At 59.8% G+C, this 23,254-nt stretch overlaps 2 protein-coding genes across 2 annotated transcripts; one reads left to right on the plus strand and one right to left on the minus strand.

Moving 5' to 3' along the window:
* Positions 1 to 2,990: 2,990 nt before the first annotated feature.
* Positions 2,991 to 4,368, plus strand: LOC123779030 (4-galactosyl-N-acetylglucosaminide 3-alpha-L-fucosyltransferase FUT5-like). The gene is made up of 2 exons (XM_045776752.2): positions 2,991 to 3,090; positions 4,010 to 4,368. Exons 1-2 carry the CDS (start codon positions 2,991 to 2,993, stop codon positions 4,366 to 4,368), a joined length of 459 nt encoding a protein of 152 aa, XP_045632708.1.
* Positions 4,369 to 7,383: 3,015 nt separating this feature from the next.
* On the minus strand, positions 7,384 to 21,970 carry LOC123779022 (neurturin-like). Its single transcript, XM_045776742.2, has 3 exons — positions 21,567 to 21,970; positions 10,892 to 11,110; positions 7,384 to 7,963 (listed from the first exon to the last, which is right to left on the minus strand). The coding sequence occupies exons 2-3, from the start codon at positions 11,058 to 11,060 to the stop codon at positions 7,539 to 7,541; spliced, it is 594 nt and encodes a 197-aa protein (XP_045632698.1). The 5' UTR covers positions 11,061 to 11,110; positions 21,567 to 21,970; the 3' UTR covers positions 7,384 to 7,538.
* Between the last annotated feature and the right edge of the window lie 1,284 nt (positions 21,971 to 23,254).

Raw genomic sequence — 23,254 nt, forward strand, 5'->3', positions numbered from 1 at the left:
GGGTGCTCTCACTCCCGTGCACACCCGGACACTCCTGCACGCACACCCTGGGACTCGCCGTCGCTTGCACACTCCAGCATGGTGCCACTTACACTCCCTGTTTTCATACTCACCGACTCCAGCAGGATGGGGCTCGCACACGCGGGTGTTTCACACTCATGCAGGCATTTTCACACATGTTGGAAACACTCGACCATTCTATCACGCTCACCCGGGCTGGCGTTCTCACACTTCAGCCAAGCAGAAGCACACTTGCACAGGATGGCACTGGCACACTCGTAGTCCCACATTTTCCCATTCATGTCCTGAGACATGATGAAAGGGACACACGGGCACACAGTCACAGGCATATACCTCCACAGTCACACACCCACGTACTGATGTCCTGCACTCTCGTGCAGGGACGCTCTCACGTTGCCATGTTATCCCAACACTCACGTTATGACCCTTGGAGATGAAGATGTTCACACATCACGGTATTTCTCACTCTCGCACTCTCAGGCCGGGCTTTTCCCATGACATTCACACGCTACTACAATTGAATAGTGGATCTTTAAAAATTCCAGGAGAATTAACATACAGCATTATGTTACTTTCAGGTATACGATATAGTGCTTCAACAATTCTGTACATTTCTCAGCCGGCGTCAGGATCCCCATCCCCCATTTCCTCCATCCCCCACCCGCCTCCCCTCTGGTAACCACCAGTGTGTTCTCTGTAGTTAAGAGTCTGTTTCTTTGTCTCTTTTTATTTGTTGTATGTCCTAAATTCCACATCTGAGCGAAATCATAGGGTATCTGTCTCTCTCTGCCTGACTGATTTCACTTAGCATAATACCCTGTAGATCCGTCAGTTGTTTTGTTGCGAATGGCCAAATTTCACTCTTTTTTACCGCTAATATTCCACTGTATATGCACACCACATCTTCTTTATCCACTCATCAGTCGGTGGACACTCGGGCTGCTTCCATACCTGGGCTATCGCAAATACTGCTGCAGGAGACATAAGGGAGCACAGAGCTTTTTGAATTAGTGTTTTCGTATTCTTTGGGGAAATTCCTGGTAGTGGAATGACTGGATCATATGGTGTTTCCATTTTTAAATGTTGAGCAAACTCCATACTGTTTTCCAGAGTGCCTGCACCCGCTTGCATTCCCAACAGTGCATAAGGGCTCCCCTTTCTCCGCGTCCTCGCCAACACTGGGTGTTTCTTGTGTCGTTGATTTTAGCCGTTCTGACAGGTGTGAGGCGATGTCTCGTTGTGGTTTTCATTTGCAGTTTCCTGATGATGAGGGATGTCGAGCATCTTTTCATGTGTCTGTTGGCCATCTGGATGTCTTCTTCGAAGAAATGTCTGTTCATGTCTTCTGCCCATTTTTAAGTTCATTGTTCTTTGTTTGTTTGTGGGTTTTGGTGGTGTTTTGTGCTAGTTCCTTATGTATTTTAGATACAACCCCCTAATCAGCTATGTCACTTACAAATATCTTCTCCCATTCCATAGGTTGTCTTCTTGTTATGTTGCTTGTTTCCTTCGCTGTGCAGAAGCTTTTTATTTTGATGTAGTCCCAATAGTTTATTTTTACTTTTATTTCCTGTGCCTCGGGAGACCTATCTAGAAAAACGTCACTATGGCTGATGTCAGAGAGGTTACTGCCTCTGCTTTCTTCTAGGATTTTTATAGTTTCAGGTCTCACATTTAGGTCTTTAATCCATTTTGAGTTTATTTTGGAGCATACTGTAAGGAAGTGGTCTAGTTTCATTCTTTTGCATGTAGCTGTTCAGTTTTCCCAACACCAAATGCAGAAGAGACTCCCTATTTCCCCATTGTGGATTCTTGCCTCCTTTGTGGATGATGAATTGACCATATAATTGTGGGTTTATTTAAGGACTTGAATAGGTGGCTTTATTCACTCTTTACAGCTGCCTAGTATTTTATCATCCCAAAAGACCCCAGTTTGACCAGTCTCACATTGATGGACCTGTAGCTTGTACAAAACAACCGGGTAGGCACGTCTGTGGCATTTGAGTGAATCCCTCCAGAGACAGGGGGTGCATTTAAAATTATGATTCCCACCAGTTTTCCTTTCTTAGAAATTCTAGAGTAGGGGCGCCTGGGTGGCTCAGTCATTAAGCGTCTGCCTTCAGCTCAGGGCGTGATCCCGGAGTCCTGGGATCGAGCCCCACATCAGGCTCCCTGCTCTGCTTCTTCCTCTCCCACTCCCCCTGCTTGTGTTCCCTCTCTCACTGACTGTCTCTCTCTCTGTCAAATAAATAAATAAAATCTTTATAAAAAAAGAAGTTAATTTTAAAAAAAAGAAACTCTAGAGTAGCATCTACTTTTGATAGAAATGTAACAGGTCACAGATATACTTACTATTTTCAATAGCCACATTTTCAGACATGCAAAAAAATACTGAGATGGATTTTTTAGTAAGGCTGTCTTCAACCCAATAGATCCTACCTAGTGTTGTTTCCATATGTATCAGTACAAAAAGTACTGGATAGTTACATTGTCTCTAGGATCCTGCACCTTGGAAGTCTGGTGTGTCTTTTACACGTGGTTGGTGTGCCTCCAATTTGAACACTCCGTTTCCAGCAACGATCCTCGATCTGTATTTAGACTCCATAAGACGGACAGTTGAAGAAGCAGATTGACACATCCAGGATGTTCCAAATATACTTCGAAGGTTTCCAATCATTGAATTGAGGTTGCTTTTGGTTTTGTTAGATCTTTTTATTTCAAGACTTTGTTTTGAAGCCATCTCTGCACCCACCATGGGGCTCGAACTCACAACCCCGACATCAAGAGATGCATGGGCTCTGCGACTGAGCCACCAGGCGCCCTACTTTTGATTTTGAAGCTGTTCTTGATTCAGAGAAGAGGGTATCCGTTTTTAAATTTAAATTAGCATTAAAAACCCTGTTTCTCAGACACAACAGCCACACTGCAAGGGCTCCATAGCCTCCTGGGGCTGGCGGCCGCTGAATCGGATGGTGCAGAGACACGGCCTCTGCCCGACGGCGGAAAGCCCCGTGGGATGGTGCCTGCTGTATGCGGAGCTCCACCTGCAGAGCGGGAGGGGTGTTCGGGGTTCGGTCAAGAGGGGAGACCTCAGGTTCTGGGTCAGAATGGCTCTAGCGGGGTGTACTTGGAAAAGAGGCATGCGTGTGTGTCTGACCTCAGTATTCTCATCTATAAAGTGGGCGCTCCAGGGCAGCAGGCAGTGGAGTGGGCAGAGACAAGTTCTAGATTTCCACTCCAGTGGTTGGCATGGGGGGGTCTGGGAGGACTTGATGACTGTCTTCAGGGAAGGGAAGGACCCGGGAATGGAGGGACATGAGCCAGACCAGGAGACACCCAGAGCCCCCCAGCACGGGACCAGAGGGGCTCTCTTTGAGCAGTACTGAATGGACACTGAGTAAATACATCACGTTCATGCCGGCATCCCTGAGCCCTTCCTGTGCTTTCCCCACAAGCCGGCCAGGCTCTGCTTCACCTCCAGACCTCTGCACTGGCTCTCTCTGTGACAGGAGCACCCTGCCCCCCGAGCTGTATGGTACCTGGCGAGCTCCAGCCTAGCCCTCCAGACCCAAGCCCGTTGTACCCCTCCCAGACAGAGCCCTGGGTTCAAGCCTCAGCTCCAGGGCACTGGGGAAGTCTGGGGAAGGCTGGGAGGGGCAGGGTCAAGGTGGGACCTGAGAGCCCTTGGGACCCACTGAGCTCCCTGGGGACGGACCCCGCCCCAAATACAGAGGCTGTGCGGCCTAGTGGCTGGAAGCCTGGGCTCTGGGGCCAGACGCTACTGCTGGGATTCCCGCTCTGCCATGTCTCTCACTGAGTCACCTGGTCTCAGTGTGGTCATCTGTAACCTGCAAACCACAAGAGTGCCGACCCCAGGACTCATGAATGTCACTTTGGAAGCCCCCGTGTGGCCACAGGCCGGGGCTGTCAGGTTGCTCCCCCGTGACACTGTCTCCACTCTCACCCCTCCCCCCACTTTCTCCACAAGATTACCTAGCGTTCCAGAACTCCCTGCATCCTGACTACATCACAGAGAAGCCATGGAGGAACACCCTGGATGCCGGGGCTGTGCCCGTGGTGCTGGGTCCCAGCAGGAGGAACTATGAGCAGTTCCTGCCCCCTGACGCCTTCATCCATGTCAGTGACTTCCAGAGCCCCAAGGAGCTGGCCCAGTATCTGCTGGCGCTGGACAAGGACCACGCCCGCTACCTCAGCTACTTCCACTGGCGGGAGTCTTGGAGGCCTCAAACCTTCAGCTGGGCCCTGATGTTCTGCAAAGCCTGCTGGCGACTGCAACAGGAGTCCACCTACCAGACGGTGCCCAGCATCGCCTCCTGGTTCACGTGAGCCAGCCAGCCTGGTCCGCGGGCTGCTCCAGACGCACCTGCCGAGGCCTCTCCACCAGCCAGGGCCCTTGCTTGCTGGGGAGCTCGCTGAGCTGGGACTTCACCTGCCCGGCTCCTCTATGGCCAGGAGATCAGCTCTAGGATCCTCACGTCCCAGGGGACTCATTTCCAGGAAGGCCTCACCTGCGGGGGTCTCACCTGCCAGGGACCTTGGTTGTTGGGGACCTCACCTGCCCGGGACTCACCGGTGGGGGAGGGACGTCCTCACCTGCTGGGAATCTCACCTGCTAGGAACATGGTTGCTGGAGACCTCATTTACTTGGGACTTTGCCTACCGGCACTATGCTGCCAGGAGATTGGCTCTAGGGCCTTACCTCCCAGGGGCCTCACCTCCTGGCGGACCTCACCTGCGGGGGACCTCAGCTCTTGGGGACCTCACCTACTGGGATCTGAAACCCAACACCGACCCCACTGGGACCCACTTGCGAGGAGCCCCACCAGCTGGGGTCTCACCTGCTGCACCCCTCACTCACCAAGACACTCAGCCCGGGGAACTGGCCTTGGGGTCCCACTCTCGGGTCTGCTCAATTTGCGTGTGGTTATCGTTGCTGTTGCTCACTGCCGGTGGGGTATGCAGACGGGCAATACTAGAACCATTCTCCAGATGGGAATGCTCCGAGGAAAACCGATGTCTTCTCCCTTCTTGTAGAGCAGCGGCTCGCACCCCAGGGCGACTCTGCCTGCCCGGGCACACTTGGCAAAGGCTTGGGAGGCTTGTGGTCGGCACACCTGGAGAGGGGCTGAGAGCATCCGGTGGGTGGGGGCCAGGGACACTGTTCAACAGCCCACAGGCCCAGGAATGCCCCCCAAACCAAGAACAAGACATTGGCCTGGGCGCCGATGTCAAGAGGTGGAAAAAGCCTGGAGGTCAAGTCCCACCCTGGGTGGGGAGTGGGGACCAGGCTGTCAGGGGGTCCGTCGGGGGCTGGGACAAGTGTAGAGGAAGGGCAGGGACTGCCCTGCGAAGGAGAGGGAGGGGGGAACAGTGTGGTGCTGAGCACCTGAAGCCCCGAGAGTGTGTGTGGCAAGTGCTGACCACGGGGGGCCTTGGAGAGAGACCGCTGGGTGTGGCCCAATGCCTGACCCCATGTGATTTTTGCACATGAGAGGGACATTGAGAGTGTCCTCCTAGCGTGCAATTTTGACTGTGAGTGAGGACTGAGTGTATAAGCATATGGGCTGTGTGTCCACGTGTGATTGGATCTGCTAAGCCCCACGTAGGTGCCTCTCTCTGTGCTGTGTGTGTGTGTGTGTGTGTGTGTGTGGTGTGGACTGCAGACAACCCCTGCCCTGGGGTGTCTATGGGGGCAGCTGAGTTTCTGTTCCAAATCTCTGGTGGGCTGGGCCAAGCCCTGTGGTTGGGATGTTGGAACTGAGTGGGAGACAAGGAGGCCCAGGTCCCAGGGGGCCCTGAGACAGTACACGCACGCACACACACACACACACACACACATACACACACACAGAGGCAGTCAGGCTTCAGGGGCCACAGACCTGGGCTCCAAGGCCAATTCTCCCCCTGTGTATCCTGGGCTGAGCAACTTTCGCCTCTGTGGCTCAGGGCCATCTGGGATGGGGAAACTGAGGCTTGGCTTCTGCCCCAAGCAGATGGGGACCCCAGCTTCTCTGCCACGGCTGGGCTGAGTCAGCCCAAATACAGGAGGAATCCACCACCCCAAACCTCAGAATCAGAAATTGGGGGGACAGGGACCCCAGACAGTCTCAACCCTGAAACTTTCTACTAAGCCCACCACACATGGGCTGGGGCCTGACTGCCAAGCCCTGCTCTCAGGACTCCCTGGAAGTCCTGCCTGTTAGCTGCCTCGAGTGTCTCCAGCTGCTGCAGGGGACCTGGGTAGCAGGGAACCGGGGATGTCCCTGCTGGGCTGGGCTGGGCTGGATGATCCTTCCCGGGGCAGCTTCTGATTTGGGCCCTCCAGTTGCGGGATGGGGACTGGGGTTGGGAGGGAGGTGGTGTTTAGATGGTGGCCCTGAGCTCAGGTGTGTGGGAAAGAGAGGAGAGGGCCAATCTAGGAGAACAGTGAAGGAGGGAAGGGGCTCTTTCCTAGGGAACCTTGGTGGACTTGGGGGTGAGGGAAGAAGAGAAGGGACTATGCCCTCAGGAAAGCTGTCTGGGGTTAGAGGGGCTTGCACCCTCCAGAACCCCACTCTGAGCTGCAGGAGGGGAGGGTCCATGCCCACTGGTCTCCAGGGTGCCAGGCTTGGGGCATAGCAACCACCCCCTGCCCTGTCCCTCCTCAGACCCTGGGATGTGCGGGCCCCTCCCCACGGTCTGGGAACCCAACCCCCTGTCCTGTCCTGGGCCTGCCAAACATCAAGGTGACACCACTTTTTCTGTCCTCCGAGGGGACGGGTCGTAAACCCCCCCCCTCGAGAAGTTCCAGCCAGGGCTTTTATGGGCCGAGGACCTAGGTCCCTAGGGACCCGGCTGTGCCCCAGCAGGCGCCGCTTTTGGGCTGGACAGGGCTGGCGCCCGCCCCAGACCTATCCCCACAGGGAGATGGGCAGCATACATATATTTTTAGCTAGTGAAAGGAGATAGTGGCTCAGTGGGGGTGGTGGCCCGAGGAGGCCCTTTACGGGACAGAGGCCTGGGTCCACCTGGACCTCAGACTCAGCATCTGCATTTGGCTCCCTCTTCCCATGCAGAAGTTCACCTTACAGGCAGGTGGAAGCGGGACACGTCAGGAAGGGGCACAGGACCTAAAGGGAAGTGGGAAGGACGGCCCCTGCCGACACTGCTCCCGCTCACACCACTTCCCTTTGTGTACCACGGGAAAAGGACCCTCTCTGCGCCCCGCAGCTGGTACCCGCCCCGCCCCCCTTGGCCCAGTGGAGCGGGCGCCACCACCCCACACCCCACACAGGCTCGTGTCCCTCCGAGAGCTGGGCACGCCCGGAACGCGAAGTCACGACCCAGGATCCATTTTCCACACTTTATCTCGGTGCAGTTACTGGACAGTCCCGAGGCCTCCGCCGCGCCTCCTGCGCCCGCACGCGCAGTCCGGCGCCGCGGGCCTGGCCAGGTGGGCCGGGGGCGCCGTCGCGCGGGGGCGCGGCCGCCGTCTCGCCGCGCCTGGTGAGGTAGGGTCAGACGCAGGCACACTCGCGCGCCGACAGCTCGTGGACCGTGTGGTAGCGGCTGTGCGCGTCCAGGAAGGACACCTCGTCCTCGTAGGCCGTCGGGCGGCAGCAGGGCTGCGCGCGCACCCGCTCCCGCCGAACGCGCCGCCGCTGGCGAAGCCGCCTCAGCCCCAGGTCGTAGACGCGCGCAGCCGCCTCGCAGGCGCCTGCGCAGTAGCGGAAGAGCACCGTCTCGTCGGACGCGTAGCCCAAGCCCAGCTCGCTCACGCGCACTTCGAGCTCGCGCAGCCCGCACGGCCGCGTCCCCGGTCGCGCGCGCGCGCGTCTCCTCCGGGGCCCCGCCGGACGGCGCGGACGCGGGGGCCTGCCGGCCCAGGGCGTCAGCTGGCGCAGCTCCACCGCGTCCGGGGCGCCCTGCAGCAGTGCACGATCTGTGAGGAGAGAGAGAGGACGGGGTGGGTCGGTGGGTGGCTGGGAAGAGCCCCGGACCCTCGCTGTTCCCCTGAGAAAACAGCCCCTTGCTGGGGCGCTGGGGCGTTAGCCCACCCTCCCAAGACCGATTCTCAGCTCACTGCCCCATTCCCAACCATGCTCCCTCTGTGGGCATTGTGGGGGATGCCTGTGCAGAACCCCGCGCGGGGGCCCCCATGACTCCCAACAGCCCGTGGTGGACACTGAGAACCCGACCTCTCCTTTCCGGTGCCCTGGAGCACTTTGCAGCCTGCCCCACGGTGAGCAGAGCTCACCGTGGTGTCTCACTCCCTGTGGTCATGCCCACGCCCACGTTCTCCGTGGACCCTGACCCTAAGAAGCCTTGCAAGGGGGGATTTTTCTCCTTTCACGGAGCTGCTCCCACCTCTTTGCAGAAGAGAAAGGGAGGGCCCAGCTGGGGTGTGTGTGTAGTGGTCCAAATCCCTGTCCCTGTGGGTCCCCAGCTGGCCCCGCCCCCATGCCGGGATGCCTTGTGTAACTGGCACCCCCTTTCTGACCAGTGTTGGGGAGCTGCATCCCGTGCTCCAAGCGCTCACCCTTTGGTTGAGCTGTTAACGAGTCTCTAGCTCACTCTTTGGGGGCCCCACCCAATACCCCCCCCCCCCGCCATGTCCCTCCTGCGACACCGCATGTATGCTGGGAGTCAGGTTCTCCATGCACGGTAGCAAATTGGGTGTTTGGGGTATTCAGAACCTGCAGAGGATAACAGCGGCAGGCACGGAAGCCTGCATGTGACAACCGTGTGGGGAGGCAGCAGGTAATGTCACGGCCCTCCCCTTGTTACAGGTGAGACAACTGGGCATCCAAGAGGGCAGAGACTGGCGAAGGCCGGAGCACTAACAGGTGGCAGAGAGAGACACACACACATGCCCAAACAGCCCTCTTCCTGCCTCCATCGTGTGCCCAAGTTTGGCCCATGTCCAGTCCTCTGCTCCCACGGTTGCCGGGAGGTGCCCGGAGTCACAGATTCCCAGGGCTCTAGGCCTAAATTTATTTCCCAGGTGGCTGGGCTGCCCCAAACTCTGCAGCCTCGGGAGAGCCAGGTAGACAGGGCAATGGCAGGTGGCGCTGGTAGTGGAACTGCAGACAGGGGCTCCCAGCCCGTGAGCAGGTGGTAGGCGTGCTTGTGCTTGGGAGAGGAGACCCCGAGTTATCCCCTGCATGCCCACAAGGCTGGCGTCCCTGGCTGTCGAAGGAAATAGCTTATGGGGAGACCCAAGGGAGAGTGTGTGTCTGTTCCCACGGCGGGGAGGGTGTCTCAGGAATCAAACAAACCCTTGTTGTGAGACTTGCTCTGCCACTTTCAGCCCTGTATAACTTCAGGCAGGTGATGGTCCTGCTCTGTGCCTCAGTTTCCCTGTCTGCTTAAAGAGGCTTGCTGAGAGTTCCCCTCTGGCTGAGGCTGGGAACATGGAAAGTGGGGCTCAACTGAGCAACATGTTTCCAGTTTTTGAAGCCCAGCGGCAGGGCGGTGGTGGCCAGCACCGGCTGCTCAGGGGTTAGTTTCGAGCCTACCTCACTTGTGGTGCCTAAACTCGCATCACATAGTGTGCCCGCCCCGAAGGTGTACAACTCCACAGTTATTCCGGGAGGGGTTGGGGGAGGGCGCGGCGGGGAAGTTGCCAGATAAAGTACAGATGCCCAGTTAAATTTGAATTTCAGATAAACAGTGAATAATCTCTTGGTATATCCGTCCCTGCCTCCCTCCAGCAGGCCCGGCCACCTGCACAGGGTCTGGAACACAAAGAGATGAGATCAGCAATAGCTCCCCCCAGCCCGATCCGCACCCCGTGCTCCCACCACCCCAAGCCTGAAATTCCACCATCAGCGCATTGCTGTCAGGGCCTCACACTGGGACCTTGGGGGGATCAACGGCCACCCCCTTTCCTTCGTAGGACTGCGCCCAGGGACGGGATGCAGGCTGGGCAAGCACCCGCCCAGGAGCCGAGACCCTTCCCCGCTGACTGAGATCCCACCTTGCCGTTGTGCCCCCAGGTTCTAAGCACTAGGTTTGGGGGGCCCCACCCGGGCCTCTGGAACCCAGGGTCTTGGGAAGGACTTTGCCGCCTGCAGGAGGAAGCGGCGGGCGGAAGTGGAGCCCGTGCCTCAGGCCACCCTTGTCCATTGTGAGCACAAGAAAGGAGGATTGTGTGGGCCGCCAGGGCGGGCGCGGACTTGCACACAGGCTGCACGCAGCGCAACCCCGCGGGCGCCATGCACGCGCCGCGCCCCCGCCCACACCACGGTCGGCGGCGCGGCGCCCGCGTGGACACGAGCGCGCGCGCACCAGGTCGGGACCCACGCCCTTCCCAGGGCAGGCAGGCGGGGCAGCGGGCCGGCGACAGGGTGGAGCGGGGAGTTGGGCCGCGAAGGCCACGCCCCTCGACGGGGGCGTTTCCTTGTCGCCACCGCAGGGCCTTTTCTCCTGCCAACCTGCCCAACCTTGTGTCTCTCTGTCCCTGTGCGTCTCTGTCTCTGTTTCTCTCCCCATTTCTAAGTCTCTCGGGGTCTCCCCCTCCCCTTTGTCCCTGGCCACCGGGCGGATCAGTGACCTCTGGGTCCAGCCTCCCTGTCCCCACACCCCGCGCTGGGCGGTGGGGGCCGCCCGGCCGGATGCCCAGGTCTAATCTCCATCTGGACCCCTGGCTCCTCAGGGTGAGAGCCTCATTCCTTGTGACAGCTGAGCCCAGAGACCCCCAGCTCCCAGCAATCCCAACCCCTTCGTCAGCCCTGCCAGGCCATTGGGCGATTTGTGCCCCCCCCCCCCCCCCGCATCTAAACTAAGCCTCTGTGCCCCCTGCATGAAATTCCACCGTTATGGCCTCCCCTGTATAGGTGCGGCTGACCCGAGTCGGGGACCGGCTTACACTGGGCCAGGCGGGCGATCCGGGCGTCCAGGGTGCGGGGCGGCCGGCGCAGTGGGGTCAGCGCAGGTCCCAGGTGGTGGCTGAGGAGCAGGCCGTCCCGACACATCCAGATGGAGAGCACCGAGCTGCAGAGCACTGACGCCAAGGCTGCCGCCTTCCAGCGCTGCATCCTCAGCCCACGGGCACGTGATGGTCAGCCCCAAGCCTCCGTCTGTCTGTCTGTGAGGCAACAAATGGGAACGAGGCGCTGGGCCAGGCACCGGGGACACGGTGGGGCCCCTGATTTCAAGGCACTTCTGCTTAGTGATCAGTAATAAAATAGACATGATTCATCAAGGAACCAGTGAACGACGTTGTGCAAAATGCTGCCCAGGAAAGGGGTGGGCACTTTGGCAGGGGTAGCAGAGGACCACCCCCATCTGGGGTCCCAGAGTGCTTTCCTGAGGACTGGCAAAAGCTGAGCCTTGAACAAAGGTAGGAGTCGGCCAGGCACAGACAATGGCATCTCAGGCAGTCGGAACAGCCAGTGCAAAGGTCCTGAGGCTGGACCAAGATTGGCCAATGCAACCAGGAGGTTGGGGTGGCTGGAGCCCAGTGAGCTTGTTGGGGAGCGGGGGAAGAGCCTGGAAGGAGGTGAGGGCGCTCCCAGCAGGGGGCACTGTGGGACCGGGTGGTGGAGGAGAGATGGTGCTCTAAACCCTGGGGTTGACTGTTTCTTACATATTGGGGTCCTCAGGAGTGACCTGGGACCCCTCTCTGAGCCTTGGTTTCCCCTCCAGACAGAGATTAAACTGATGCCCAGAAGCGGGTATCGATGGACCAAAGCTGCCCTAGACCCACCCCCCCCAGGCCTTTGCACAAGCCAGTCCTCCCACCCAGCACCTTCTCTTCTCCTCCTCCCCACTCCCCGCCCCCGCCACAGTCTCAGCTTGGACAGCGTCTCCCCCAGGAAGCCTTCTCTGGCTGCTCCTATCCGCGCCCTTCCCCCCAGCCCCGGGCCCGCGCAGGTGTGCACCCTCTGGGCCACCACAAGGCCTGAGCTTCCCCCAGTGAGGCACTGAGGACTCAGTGCTGGGACCGCCAGCCCCGGTGCACTGAGTGCGCACAGTAGGTGTTTCATAACGCATGCGCATTCCCGCCCACCCCGGCAGAGCCTCTCCCCGCCGCTGGGCGGCCCCCAGCACGGGTTTACATTCCCGGGCCTGGCAGGCTGGTGTCGGCCCGCGCGGGGCCTGGCGGCCGGCCCGGTGTAAACATTTACACGGAGCGTTGAAAGCCGCGCTGGATGCCGGTCCGCGCCTGGGCTCTGCTGTGGGGTGCCGGGCGCCCCCACGCGCGCACTTCAGGCGGCTCAGGCTGCTGGCCACTGCGCGGAGCCGGCGTTTGCGTGCGATTTGCATTTCAGTTTTGCATGGACCAGGCACGGGGAAGTTTGGCGCACTGAGTCTGGAACCGCCTCTCCCGCCCCCCGTCCCCCGACCCCTCCCGCACCGCCGCCCCATGGGCGCGCTGGCGCAGGACCTACAGCCGCCAGACAGTAGCAGGGTCATTTATTAAGCGCCCGCTGTGTACCAGACCGGGTGCTGAGCCCATCAAGGAGGCACCGTGATCTCCATTTTACAGTTGGGGAAAATGAGTCACAAAGCAGGTAGGGGCTTATCCAAGGGCACAGCTAGAAAAGCATCTGCAGTTCGAACCCTGCTGCTTTGGCAGGACACACACGCAGGGGCTGCGGTGGGCTTGGGAGCAGATATGCCTCGGAGTCGCCCTGAGGACTTGCCCCGCTCTTTGGTGTTTGGATAGGGCCGTTTTCGCGACTGCTGGGGGCGCTGGCCGAGAACGAGCTCCCCCACACGGGGGCGTGAGAGCAAGCTGGGCCAGCCTGCGGATCCGAGGGCCCTTGACCGCGCCTGGCGTGCTGGAGGAACACTGGTGGCCCCTGTGGCTGGAACAGACTGAGCGAGGCGGAGGGAGGGCTGGGGGGCGGGGCCCGGGGCAGGTAGGCAGGGCCTTGGAGTCCGCGGGCAGAGGGTCTCCTTGTCAAGCTTGTGCAGCAAGCGGAGCACAGCCCCCGAAGTTGTCGGGTGCCCAAACCCGCCTCTTGGCTCTAAAGGAGCCCTCTTTGCAGGCCCAGCACCCTGCTTGCTCTCACACCCACGTCCTGCCGTGGTGTGCCTCGGTTTCCCCGTTTGGCTGGAACGAGGCCCCTACAGGGGGCCAGGCTCTGGTCCTGTGTTTCTGCTGAGGGCTTCAGGTGGGGGTGGGGGGCTGAGAGGCTAGATGGGCCCCGTGCCGGCCTGGCCACAGGAGCCCCTGGTGTCCTTGGAGTTGCAGACCTCCCGGAGCTCTGATGGGGGGCAGGAGAGCAGAGGGCCAAGTGTGGAGGGGGCCCAGTAGGCGCGGCTGATAAGCGTCTGTTAACAATGGGTCTTTCAGTAAGGGGGTCACCCAACTGGTTTGTGTCTGGCGCGGACCTGACCCAGAGGGGTGCTGCGGGTGTGGCGGCTGGCGCGGGGAGGGGGCGCGGGGTGCCCGACCCGCGTCTCTGGGTCCCGGAGGCCCCTGGTCCTGGGGAGGTGGACTCACAGCACACGTGGGGGCTCGCACTCGCCTTCTTGTCCTCGGTCACACACTTGGGTGCTCTCACTCCCGTGCACACCCGGACACTCCTGCACGCACACCCTGGGACTCGCCGTCGCTTGCACACTCCAGCACGGTGCCACTTACACTCCCTGTTTTCATACTCACCGACTCCAGCAGGATGGGGCTCGCACACGCGGGTGTTTCACACTCATGCAGGCATTTTCACACATGTTGGAAACACACGACCATTCTATCACATTCACCTGGGCTGGCGTTCTCACACTTCAGCCAAGCAGAAGCACACTTGCACAGGGCGGCACTGGCACACTCGTCCTCCCACATTGTCACACTCGCAGACATTTTCACCACTCACACCCTCCAGCACGATTCCACTGAGAAACACAATGACTAACTTAGGTGTGTGCACACTCATACATTCAGACATGATTACACTCACATATGTGAACACAATCACACACTGAACTGTTCTCACAACACTCACCTGGTCACTACCACACTCACATCCTAGCGTCTTGCACTCACAGGTTGAACCCTCGAGCTTAGGCATGCTTCCACGCACTCACACATCATGACAGCCATGTTTACCTGCTCGTGTATTTCACACTCACACACGCTCACACTTGGGCATTTGGCACTATCATATTTGAACACTACCCCGCTCGGAGACTAGCATGTTTTCACACTTGCACACTCTCACACAGCGTAGGCTGGCTGCCCTCGCCGCTTGGAGCTCTCACACTCCCAGCCGCTCAGGTGTTCTTAGCCTCTTGCGCACAGGTGAGCTCCCACGCAAGCGTTTTCACACTCTCACAAGAAACACACGCTGTCTCTGGCACGCCGGCCCGGAGAACAGGCATGGCAGTCAGGCCCCCAAGCCCTGCCCTGAGCACTCGGACCCCTGCACGCTCAGGGACACAGCCTGAAGGCTCGGCGTGTCCCGCATCGTTCCCAGGCTTGACCTGGGGTCGAACCGGGCCCGCCACCTGCTTGCCTCTGTCATTCTCTCATCCTGGCCACACACTCACAGACACGGGGACACACCTGTGGGCGCCCCATGGGTGCTGTTGGGCTCTCGGCTGCGGAGGCTCTGGCACCCGGTGAGCGGCACAGGCATGGTGGGCTGTGAGCGCGGTGAATGGAAGGGGAGGCGGTCGGATGATGCAGCAGATAACCGCCCTGCCCTGAGGCCTGGTGTGTGGCCCCGAGCCCGCCTGCCTGCATCTCCCCGGCCTCCTGCGCTGCCCAGACAGGGCCTGGCCAGTGGTCTCCTCTCCACTCTCAGAAAATGTCCAGACCCTGGAGAATCCTTACTGCCCAGGGAAGGGAGCCCCCTCCTTTCTTGGCGACCATGACAGTCTGAACAGCAGCAAGTGGGATCAAGGAGGACCTCACTTCTAGCTGGAGGCCACAGAGTGCCCAGGGCTGGGACGAGGCCCAGAGACGGGTGATGAGTAACCCAGAGTCACACAGCCAGGCGAGCCCTTCCAATCTTCCAAGGAACAGACAGGGTGAGGGTGTGGGCATGTGGGTGTTTCTGGAAGCTTCCTTGATAGTGCCAAGAAACTCCGCTTATTATCCTGGTGCCCAGGCAACATCCTGAGGCTCCACCTTTCCATGGAACCTCCCAAGAGACGCAGGCCAGGCATACCTGTTCCCGAGATCAACAGCCTCCTTCCCGCAGAGCTCCTGGCCTCAGGGAGGCACCCCTTTCATGCTCATTCCCAGGGAGAAGAAGGATGGGAGGGGACACTTCCCTCCATCCACTTATCTCTCTAGTCTGAGGGAGGCCTTGAATTGCAGCCTGCCCCCATCTGGTAAACTCCTCTTCATCCTTCAGAGCCCTCGCTCCTACAGGCCTTCCTCCAGGAAGCCATCCCGGCTTGCCATCTTGGATCCCCAGCTGTGGGTCCCTCCCTCTTACCCAGCCCTGCTGGCAGAGTGTCTGGATCCACATATGTCTTCTCTGGACTGGGGGATTTTGGAGGGCTAGCCTGGGCTGGGTCCTTTCAAGGCACGGGCAGGCTTTAGTAATTCTGTTCACAAAGGTATGAGCTTTGGGGCGCCTGGGTGGCTCAGTCAGTTAGGCGTCTGCCTTCGGCTCAGGGCGTGATCCCAGGCTGCTGGGATCGAGCCCCACATCAGGCTCCTCCGCTGGGAGCCTGCTTCTCCCTCTCCCTCTGCCTGCCGCTCCCCCTACGTGTGCTCTCTCTCTGTGTCAAATAAATAAATAAATAAAACCTTTAAAAAAAGCGGGTATGAGCTGGCTGCAGCTCCTTGGTCTCCAAACTTTCCCCGGTGTGCTGCCTTCCTCCACATGCAGCCTTCTCCTTCCCACCTCACTCCTGGACACCTCCCTGGCCTTCCGATAGGGGATCTCCCAGAAGGGTGCCACCCAGCCCAGGGGAACACGAGGGAGGACCCGGAGGAGCTGGACGGCCGGCTCTGGGGCAGAGCGAGCCAGGCCGAGAAGCGGTGAGGGCAGCCGTGGGGGCCGCACGCGCACATGTGGGTGAGCGTGTGAGGAAGGGCTCGTGTCTGAACCCTGCAGCACCCGGGTTCTAGATGGCTGCCTTCCGATCCCTGCTCTGCCTCTTCCTTGCTGGATGACACGGGGCAAACTCCTCCCCCTCTCCAAGCCTCAGTTTCCCCATCTGCGCAGGGAGCTGCCTGGGACACCCCTGCCCTCATCCAGAGAGCCAGCTCATTTCAGTGAAGTCCTGCGGGCCTGGCCGGTGGCACAGGGGCCGGGCCTCGGACACACGTGCTGGCACGCCTCTGCCATCCGTGCTGACAGCTCCGGGGCCGGCGACTGGCTGATTCCCAGGGCAGCCCTGCTCCTGTCCTTCCCCCTAGACGGCCCCTGGAGGTTCCAGCGATGGGGAAACTGAGGTCACGGGAGGGGCAAGACTTGGCCTCCGTCAAGGCAAGACTCAATGGTCCTGCAAAACAAGAAACAAATTCCACAGCCCACAAAAATGTGCCCTCTCCCTGGGAGGCCCCAGGGCCCCGCCCTGCCCCGTGGTGGAGATGGGGAGGCCAGGGCAGCCGCGAGCCGGCGACACACATCTGGGGGTAAACCAGGAACATCTGGCTAGCGCAGCTGGTTCCGATGCCGCGTCTGCAGGGGCCTCATGAGGGGGGGGTGCAGTCACAAACACCCCCAGCCAAACTTCCAGGCCTAGTCGGAGGTGGGGGCCCAGCCTCTCTTCTTCTCCCCACCCAGAAGCTCTCTGTTGCCCTGTTGTTAGAACCATCGCTGGCTCCCTGCTACCCTGCAAATCAAGTCTGAACTTCTGAGCTTGTCTGAAGGGGCTCTGGGTCTGTCTTCGCCAGAGTGAAGCCAAGGGGCGTATAGACAGAGAGGTGATTTCTGGGGAGGACTGTGCTGGTTGCCCCATGATAGTAATAGCAGCAAACGTCATCATCATCATAATAATAGCTAACACCAGCACTGGCGCACACCCCCTGCCTCTGCTGTTTTAAGCACTTTCCACATAGTAACTCAGAGCACGGGATGGACTATTTCATCCCCATGTTGTGGGTAGGATAACTGACGTACAAGGAAGTGAAGTTATGTGCTCAAGATCAAACAGAGTGTAAGTGGCCAAGCTGGTATTTGAACACATAGAGTTAGGTGAACTCCTACTCATCCCTCAAAGTCCCAGCCCCAATACCCCCTCCACGTTCTTAATCACTGTACCATATGGCCTCTCTAACAACAACAATAACATTAACACCCCCACCACGTTGGCTATTATGTTTATTTAGTGTCAAGCACTGTGCTAAGTGCTTTCCACGTGTTTAACGGTCCCCACAGCCCCTGGAAAAGATGTCATTATTCCCCACACAGTCAGGTTGAGCGGCCGACTCTTGATTTCGGCTCAGATCAGGATCTCTGGGCGGTAGGAGTGAGCCCTGCCTCAGGCTCTGCACTCAGCGGGGAATCTGCTGGAGGTTCCCTCCCCGGCTCCTACTGCCCCTCCGCCTCACTTGCCCCTGTGCACTCACGCTCTCTCTCTCTAAATACAAATAAATAAAATCTTTAAAAAAGAAAAGAAAAAAAGAAAGAAAAGAAGTGGCCGAACTGAGGTTGAACCTGGGTCTGACTCCAAACTTGTCCTCTGAAGTGCCTCCACAGTCCCTGGGTCCTGGGTGGCCAAGGTAATGCTGCGAGGGAGGGGAGCAGCGGGAGAGCATGACAGTCCTGCCATTTGGGAGAAAGGGGGCTGACATCCACGGAAATAAGAGGTTTTCTCAAAGACCCGCAGCAGAGCAGAACCAACAAGTAAAGGGCCTGCATGGCAGCAAGCCCAGTGTGCCAGACTGAGCTCCACCCCCAACACATCAGATCAACACTTATTGAGTGCCCACTGTGTGCTGGGCCAGGCAGGGAACTCAAGATGACCAAGGCTAACCTGCCCCCCACCCCAGCCCTTGTCAAGCTCCCTGTCCAATCAGGGAGGTGGATAAGAAAGAAGAAATAAAGAAGATAATTTTGATGTTGGCAGTAGGTCAACAAAACAAAACCAGGTGAAGTTATAGTGACTGGGGGGGCCCTTTAGTGTGAGCAGCCAAGGGGGGCTTCTTGGAGGAGGCAGCATTTGAGCTGAGACCAAGTGAAGATTTGGAGAGCGTGTTCTAGGTGGAGAGAGCTGCAGGAGCACATGGAGTGGGGGGGGTCAGTGTGGGGAGATGAGGTAGGGGAGATGATGGGGCCGGGTGACCTGCAGGGTCAGCTCTCCATCCGCCCCCCACCAGTGCCTGGAGCCCTCTTCCTGAACGTGCTGCCACGTGGGCCTGTTCTGAGGGAGGCTGGCCTGGGGAGCATGGGGGGCAGGGCCGCCAGCTTTTCACACCCACCATTTCTGGCCCAGCCCTCTGCGGCTGGCCTGTAAAATTCCCACCTTGACCGTAGCAGGCTGGTCTGCCTAGCCAGGCTGGCCTGGGGCCCGCCTTGCAGGCATCTGGGGCGGGTAGGAAGGGGCTCCCTGGGGTGGGATAACAGGATCAGCCTAATTAAGCCTGGCACGGCTGAACAGCTGGTATGGGGCCCGGCGGGTGGCACAAGGGACCTGGGTCCTCTGGGAGTAGCCAGGAGGACACCATGCAAAGCTGGTCATCGGACAGAAGGGGAACAGAGGCACAGATCTCAGGTGTGACTCAAGCCCTACCACTGGTTTCCTGGGAACCAGGGCACCCGAGTCATCTCTTCTACCTCCCCAAGATCAAATTCTGCCTCAGGTCCCCAACGCACTGAGCTTTTTAGGCACGCTCGCTCTGGGTCTCAGTTTCCCCAACTGGGAAGTGAGAATCACCTGCTGCAAACAAGAGCTCCTTGTCTGATGTCTTCCAGGACCAGCCCAAAGCCTGGTTTCGCTTGGATTTGGAGGGAAGGTCTTTCCGCTCCTGAATACCTTTGCTGATGTGCCCCATTCTCCCCTCAGGCTTCCTTTGTAGCCGTTATCTCCCCTGAAAGTAACCTCTCCCGAAAATAACCTCCCACAAATATTTGTTGGACAGTAAATGGTGTGGCCACTGGGGTCAGGGCTCCTGGGCCTTTTCCTCCAAGGAAGACAGACTTGGACCCAGGGTGGGGCCCCGAGTGGGGATCAAAGTGTCTACTTCAGGGTAGGAGGGTCGGAGGAGACTTCCTGGAGGAGGGGCATTGGGGCTGGGGCTGTGAAGGACGAGTAGGAGTTTTCTAAGTGGGAAAAGAAAGGGCATTCCAGGTAGCAGGAACTGCACATGCAAAGACCTGGCTGGCTGCCTTGGGAGCCTCTCCTTCACTCCCTCTCCCACCCCCAGGTGGATCAGGCAGCAGGCCCATCTTACCCTGTGCTTCATCCTAGCACAGAGCTTGGCACGCAGTAGTTCGATGCTTAGGACATATATGGGGCAGGAAGGAAAGATCCCTCCAGCTCGCCCAGTCTCAGTTTTCTCAGCTGCAAACTGGGGAGAACCAGCCTCCTGCTGGGCCTACCCCATGCTTATTTAGTACTCACTGAGAAGAGGGAGACCCCATCTGCCCCTCCATCTCCCCATGTGGGCCTCCCCCCAGAGACCCAGACCCCACCTTGGGGACCAGGAAAGACGTATCTGCAGAGGAATCTACAGTCTCAGCAAAGAAGGCCAGGCCCAGTGATGCCAGATTCATTAAAGGCCCATTCCTCTCTGTTCTGTGTTTCCAGCCCTAACTTTCAGGAATCCGGCCCTGAATGCCCCAGCCCAGTTTTCCCTCTGCCAACCTCTCAGAATGGTCTCTTCCTCCCACACTCACCCAGACACCCTGGATTTTCCAAAACCAGTCATGTTATTACCTGCCTCCAGATCTTTGAATGTGCAGTTCCTGCTACCTGGAATGCCCTTTCTTTTCCCACTTAGAAAACTCCTACTCATCCTTCACAGCCCCAGCCCCAATGTCCCTCCTCCAGGAAGTCTCCCTTGATCATCTTACCCTGAGGTAGACCCTTTGCTCCTCACTCTGGGCTCCACCCTCGGTCTAAGTCTGTCTTTCCTGAAGGACAAGGCCCATGACCCCGGACACCAACAGTCAGCCACACCATCACCATCCAGCAAACATTTATGGGAACAATCTCTTGATTGTGTCCTTGTGCCTGGCTGCAAACTCGTTCCTTCTCCTGCCCCAGACTCTTGAAAGCTATGTCCTCTGCTTGTATCCTGAAAACTGGTCTGAAACCTGAGGAACAAGCACTGATGGTGGAATTTCAGCCACTGTGCCCTGCCACCTGGGGGGGGGGGGCGGATGTTTTGTTTTCTTCCCTGTACCCCAGGAACTAGCTCTTTGCTGATTGCCACTAGAAGAGGTCTCTGGCCCAGGGGTGGCTCCGGAACCCTGAACCTCAGGAGTCCTTGGATGAAGGGAATGGGAAGGGGTGTCCAAAGGGCCCCAAGGCAAGGGGCTGGCGGTGGGGGGAAACTGGCAAAACTGGGAGTCTTCCCTCCACTGACATCCGCCTAGACCAGTCACACCCCATTGGGGCTTCCTCAGCCTGGGGCACTTGAAGCCAGACAAAGAGTGTCATGGAACACACAGAGAAGGATTGAGCAGAGAGACGGCAGGGCAGGCAGGCAGGAGAGAGGAAAGTCAGGGGGCTGGCCTCCAGCAACCCCCCTCCCAGGACCCTGGCCCTGCGCCCCAGATCTGGGCTGGGGTCCCAGACTTGCAGGTAACCACAGGCCCCAAGCCCAGCCAGTGACACCACAACGTACACTGTTGCTTCTTGGGGGAAGGGGTAGTGGTGCCACCAACCCCTGGGAGTGGCCATTTCTCCCTCCAGTCCCACCCCAAATCTGCCCGCTGTCTGCATCCTCCCCGCCTAATGACTGCTAACCCACACACCGCACCTTCTGGGAGAATTCTAAGACTACCCTGAGCGAGAGATGCCCTTTTTAAAAAGCAAGGAAGCCGCAGCCCCCTCTCCTTCAAATCCACTCTTTGCCCTTAAGGGACTACCCTCCCCCCAAAAAGGGTTTCGCGCCCTCTTGTGGCTGAACAGGCGGCTCCCGGAGCCGAGAGAGCTGGGCCCTTACCGGAGGACACCGTGTCCCCGGCGGCGGCGGCGGCTGGAACGCGCCACTGACAGATGTTTACTTCTGCGCGCAGCTGGGCCGCGACGGCAGCTCCCCGGCTGGGGTCTGAGGATCCGAATGCCCCCCACAGGCCCTCGTACACCACAAGGCAGCCCGGGTGTCTGGGTCTAGCCCTCCTAGAGGCTAGGGAGTGGATTCCGGCTGCCCCCGCTTCCACCCCTGTTCAGGCGCACACTTGAGGGTCCAAGGAGGCAGAGGCGCGCCGGTCCCGTCGGACAAGGACCTGGGCCAGATCCTGGCTTGGAGAGGCGCCGAAGATCGCCCTGCCCACCTCTGCCCCCCTGCCGTGCGCGGACCTGTCGCCCCCTAGACACCACCTTCATACACATGCCAGGACTTGGCTAGAGCAGGGAAGCTACCGGTCTAACCGGAGCCCCTGTAAGCCCCCAAACCTCCGTCCACGGGGCCGGTCCTCCCCCAGCGCCGGTCCCCTGCGGGTCCCCCGCCTGCCCTTGCTTACCTGCTCGGGGTGCCTGACTACTCGTCAGTGGTGGCCGCGCCTGCCGCCCGCGCCGGCCCCAGCCCCTGCCCCTGCGACCGCCATCCGGGCCGCCTGGGCCCGCGGCGCCCGGGGGGGCCCGGGCCGGAGGGGGCGGCCGCGGGGGGGACGCGGCGCGGGCCGGCCCATGGGGCCCCCCCGGGCTCGATCAGCCGCGGGCTGCGGCCATCCCGGCCGGGCTGGGGCTGGGGCTGGGGGTGCCCTGGACGGCCGGCGGCTCTGAAGGCGCGGGGCGCGGGGGCGCACGGACGGCGCGGGCGGCCTGGGCGCGCGGCGCTGGGCTCCGGGGCTGCGGCGCGAGGGGCCCGGGCTTTCGGAGCGGCTCCACGGCGCGCTCTCCCGCCGCCTCCGCCGCTCCCGCCGCGGACGGCTTGGCCGGCTCCGGGCGGGGGGCGGGGCCGGGGGCGGGGCCAGGGGCGGTGGCTCGGGTTTCCCGGGACGGGAGCCGCCCCCGCCCAAGGAGGGGGGCGGGAGGAGCGCAGGTGGCTGGGGTGCAGGGGCCACAGCGCTCCCGGAGACCACAGCGGCGCCCCTTTAGGAAAGCCAGGGCCCCAAGACCTCCCCTCCCCAAGGGCCCCCTTCTGGGATAAGAGGCACAGCGCCCCCGACGCCAGTATCCGCGGCCTTCAGCGCCCCAAGCTCTGTTGAGAATCTGGTTTTACTGCCAGACTCCCGGGTCCTGCTTGGTCCCCTTTCGGAAGGCAGGGCCCCAAGAAGTACCCTCATCAAGGAAGCTCCTCAAGGGAACCCCCAAAGCAGGGACCCCCCCCAGTTAGCTGTTTCCCACCCCTACTCCAGAGACCCGGACCGCGCATCTTCCATACGCCTGGGGCCCCGAGAAGCCCCTCCCAGATTCCCCTCCGGGGAATTAGGAGTTACAGCACTACCCCAGACGGCGGTCACAGCAGCCACAGTCTCCTCCTACCCCACTGAAGATTGTGGGGTCCTCCTAGTCCTGCCCTAGGTCCTCTTTCCAGAAAGCTTAAGAAGCCCCCCGTAACAGAGCCATTCTAGAGAACTGAGACCCAAAGTTTCTTTCTAAGACAGTAAGTGATACCCTGAGACTGATGATACCCGCTGCCCACAGAGCCCCTCATCAAGTGGCAGTTCTCCCCAGTCTGGCCTCAGAGCCCTGAGGGGGATCCCATTCCCACTCCTGGTTCTCCACGGCTTTCTCTGGATAACCAAGACCCGGCGTTTGCCCCTTCCCTCCTGCGCGCCCGAACCCACCGCGCCCCCTCCCCGACGGCTCCGCGTTCCTAAAGCGCCCCCTGGCGGCCGCAGCTGACTCCAGGGGTGGGTGGAGTGGGCGGGGCTGGAACCTCCGTGGCCCCGCCCCCCGCGGCCTAGTTACCGAAAAACACCCTCCCTACAACCCCGCCCTCGGCCCCCGCATCGAGTTTTTTCCCGCGCGGTCCCCACCGCCGCCTGCGTTCCTGGGGCCGGGTGCTCCGGTTTCTCTCTCCTGCCGCCTGATTTCTTGGGGCCTAACTCTGGCCCAGGCTGCCTGCATTCCTCTGATCCCAGGAGCCCTGCGATTCGTATGGCTATTAGACCTTCCTAGGACCACTGTCGAACCTCCCCGCCCTCAACACACGCACACGCACACGCACACACACACCCCCAAGGGGCTGGTACAACTTGCACCA

This window comes from Ursus americanus, chromosome 14, assembly GCF_024610735.1.
Source record: "Ursus americanus isolate L20-20 chromosome 14, mUrsAme1.1.p, whole genome shotgun sequence".
NCBI classification, from domain to species: domain Eukaryota; kingdom Metazoa; phylum Chordata; class Mammalia; order Carnivora; family Ursidae; genus Ursus; species Ursus americanus.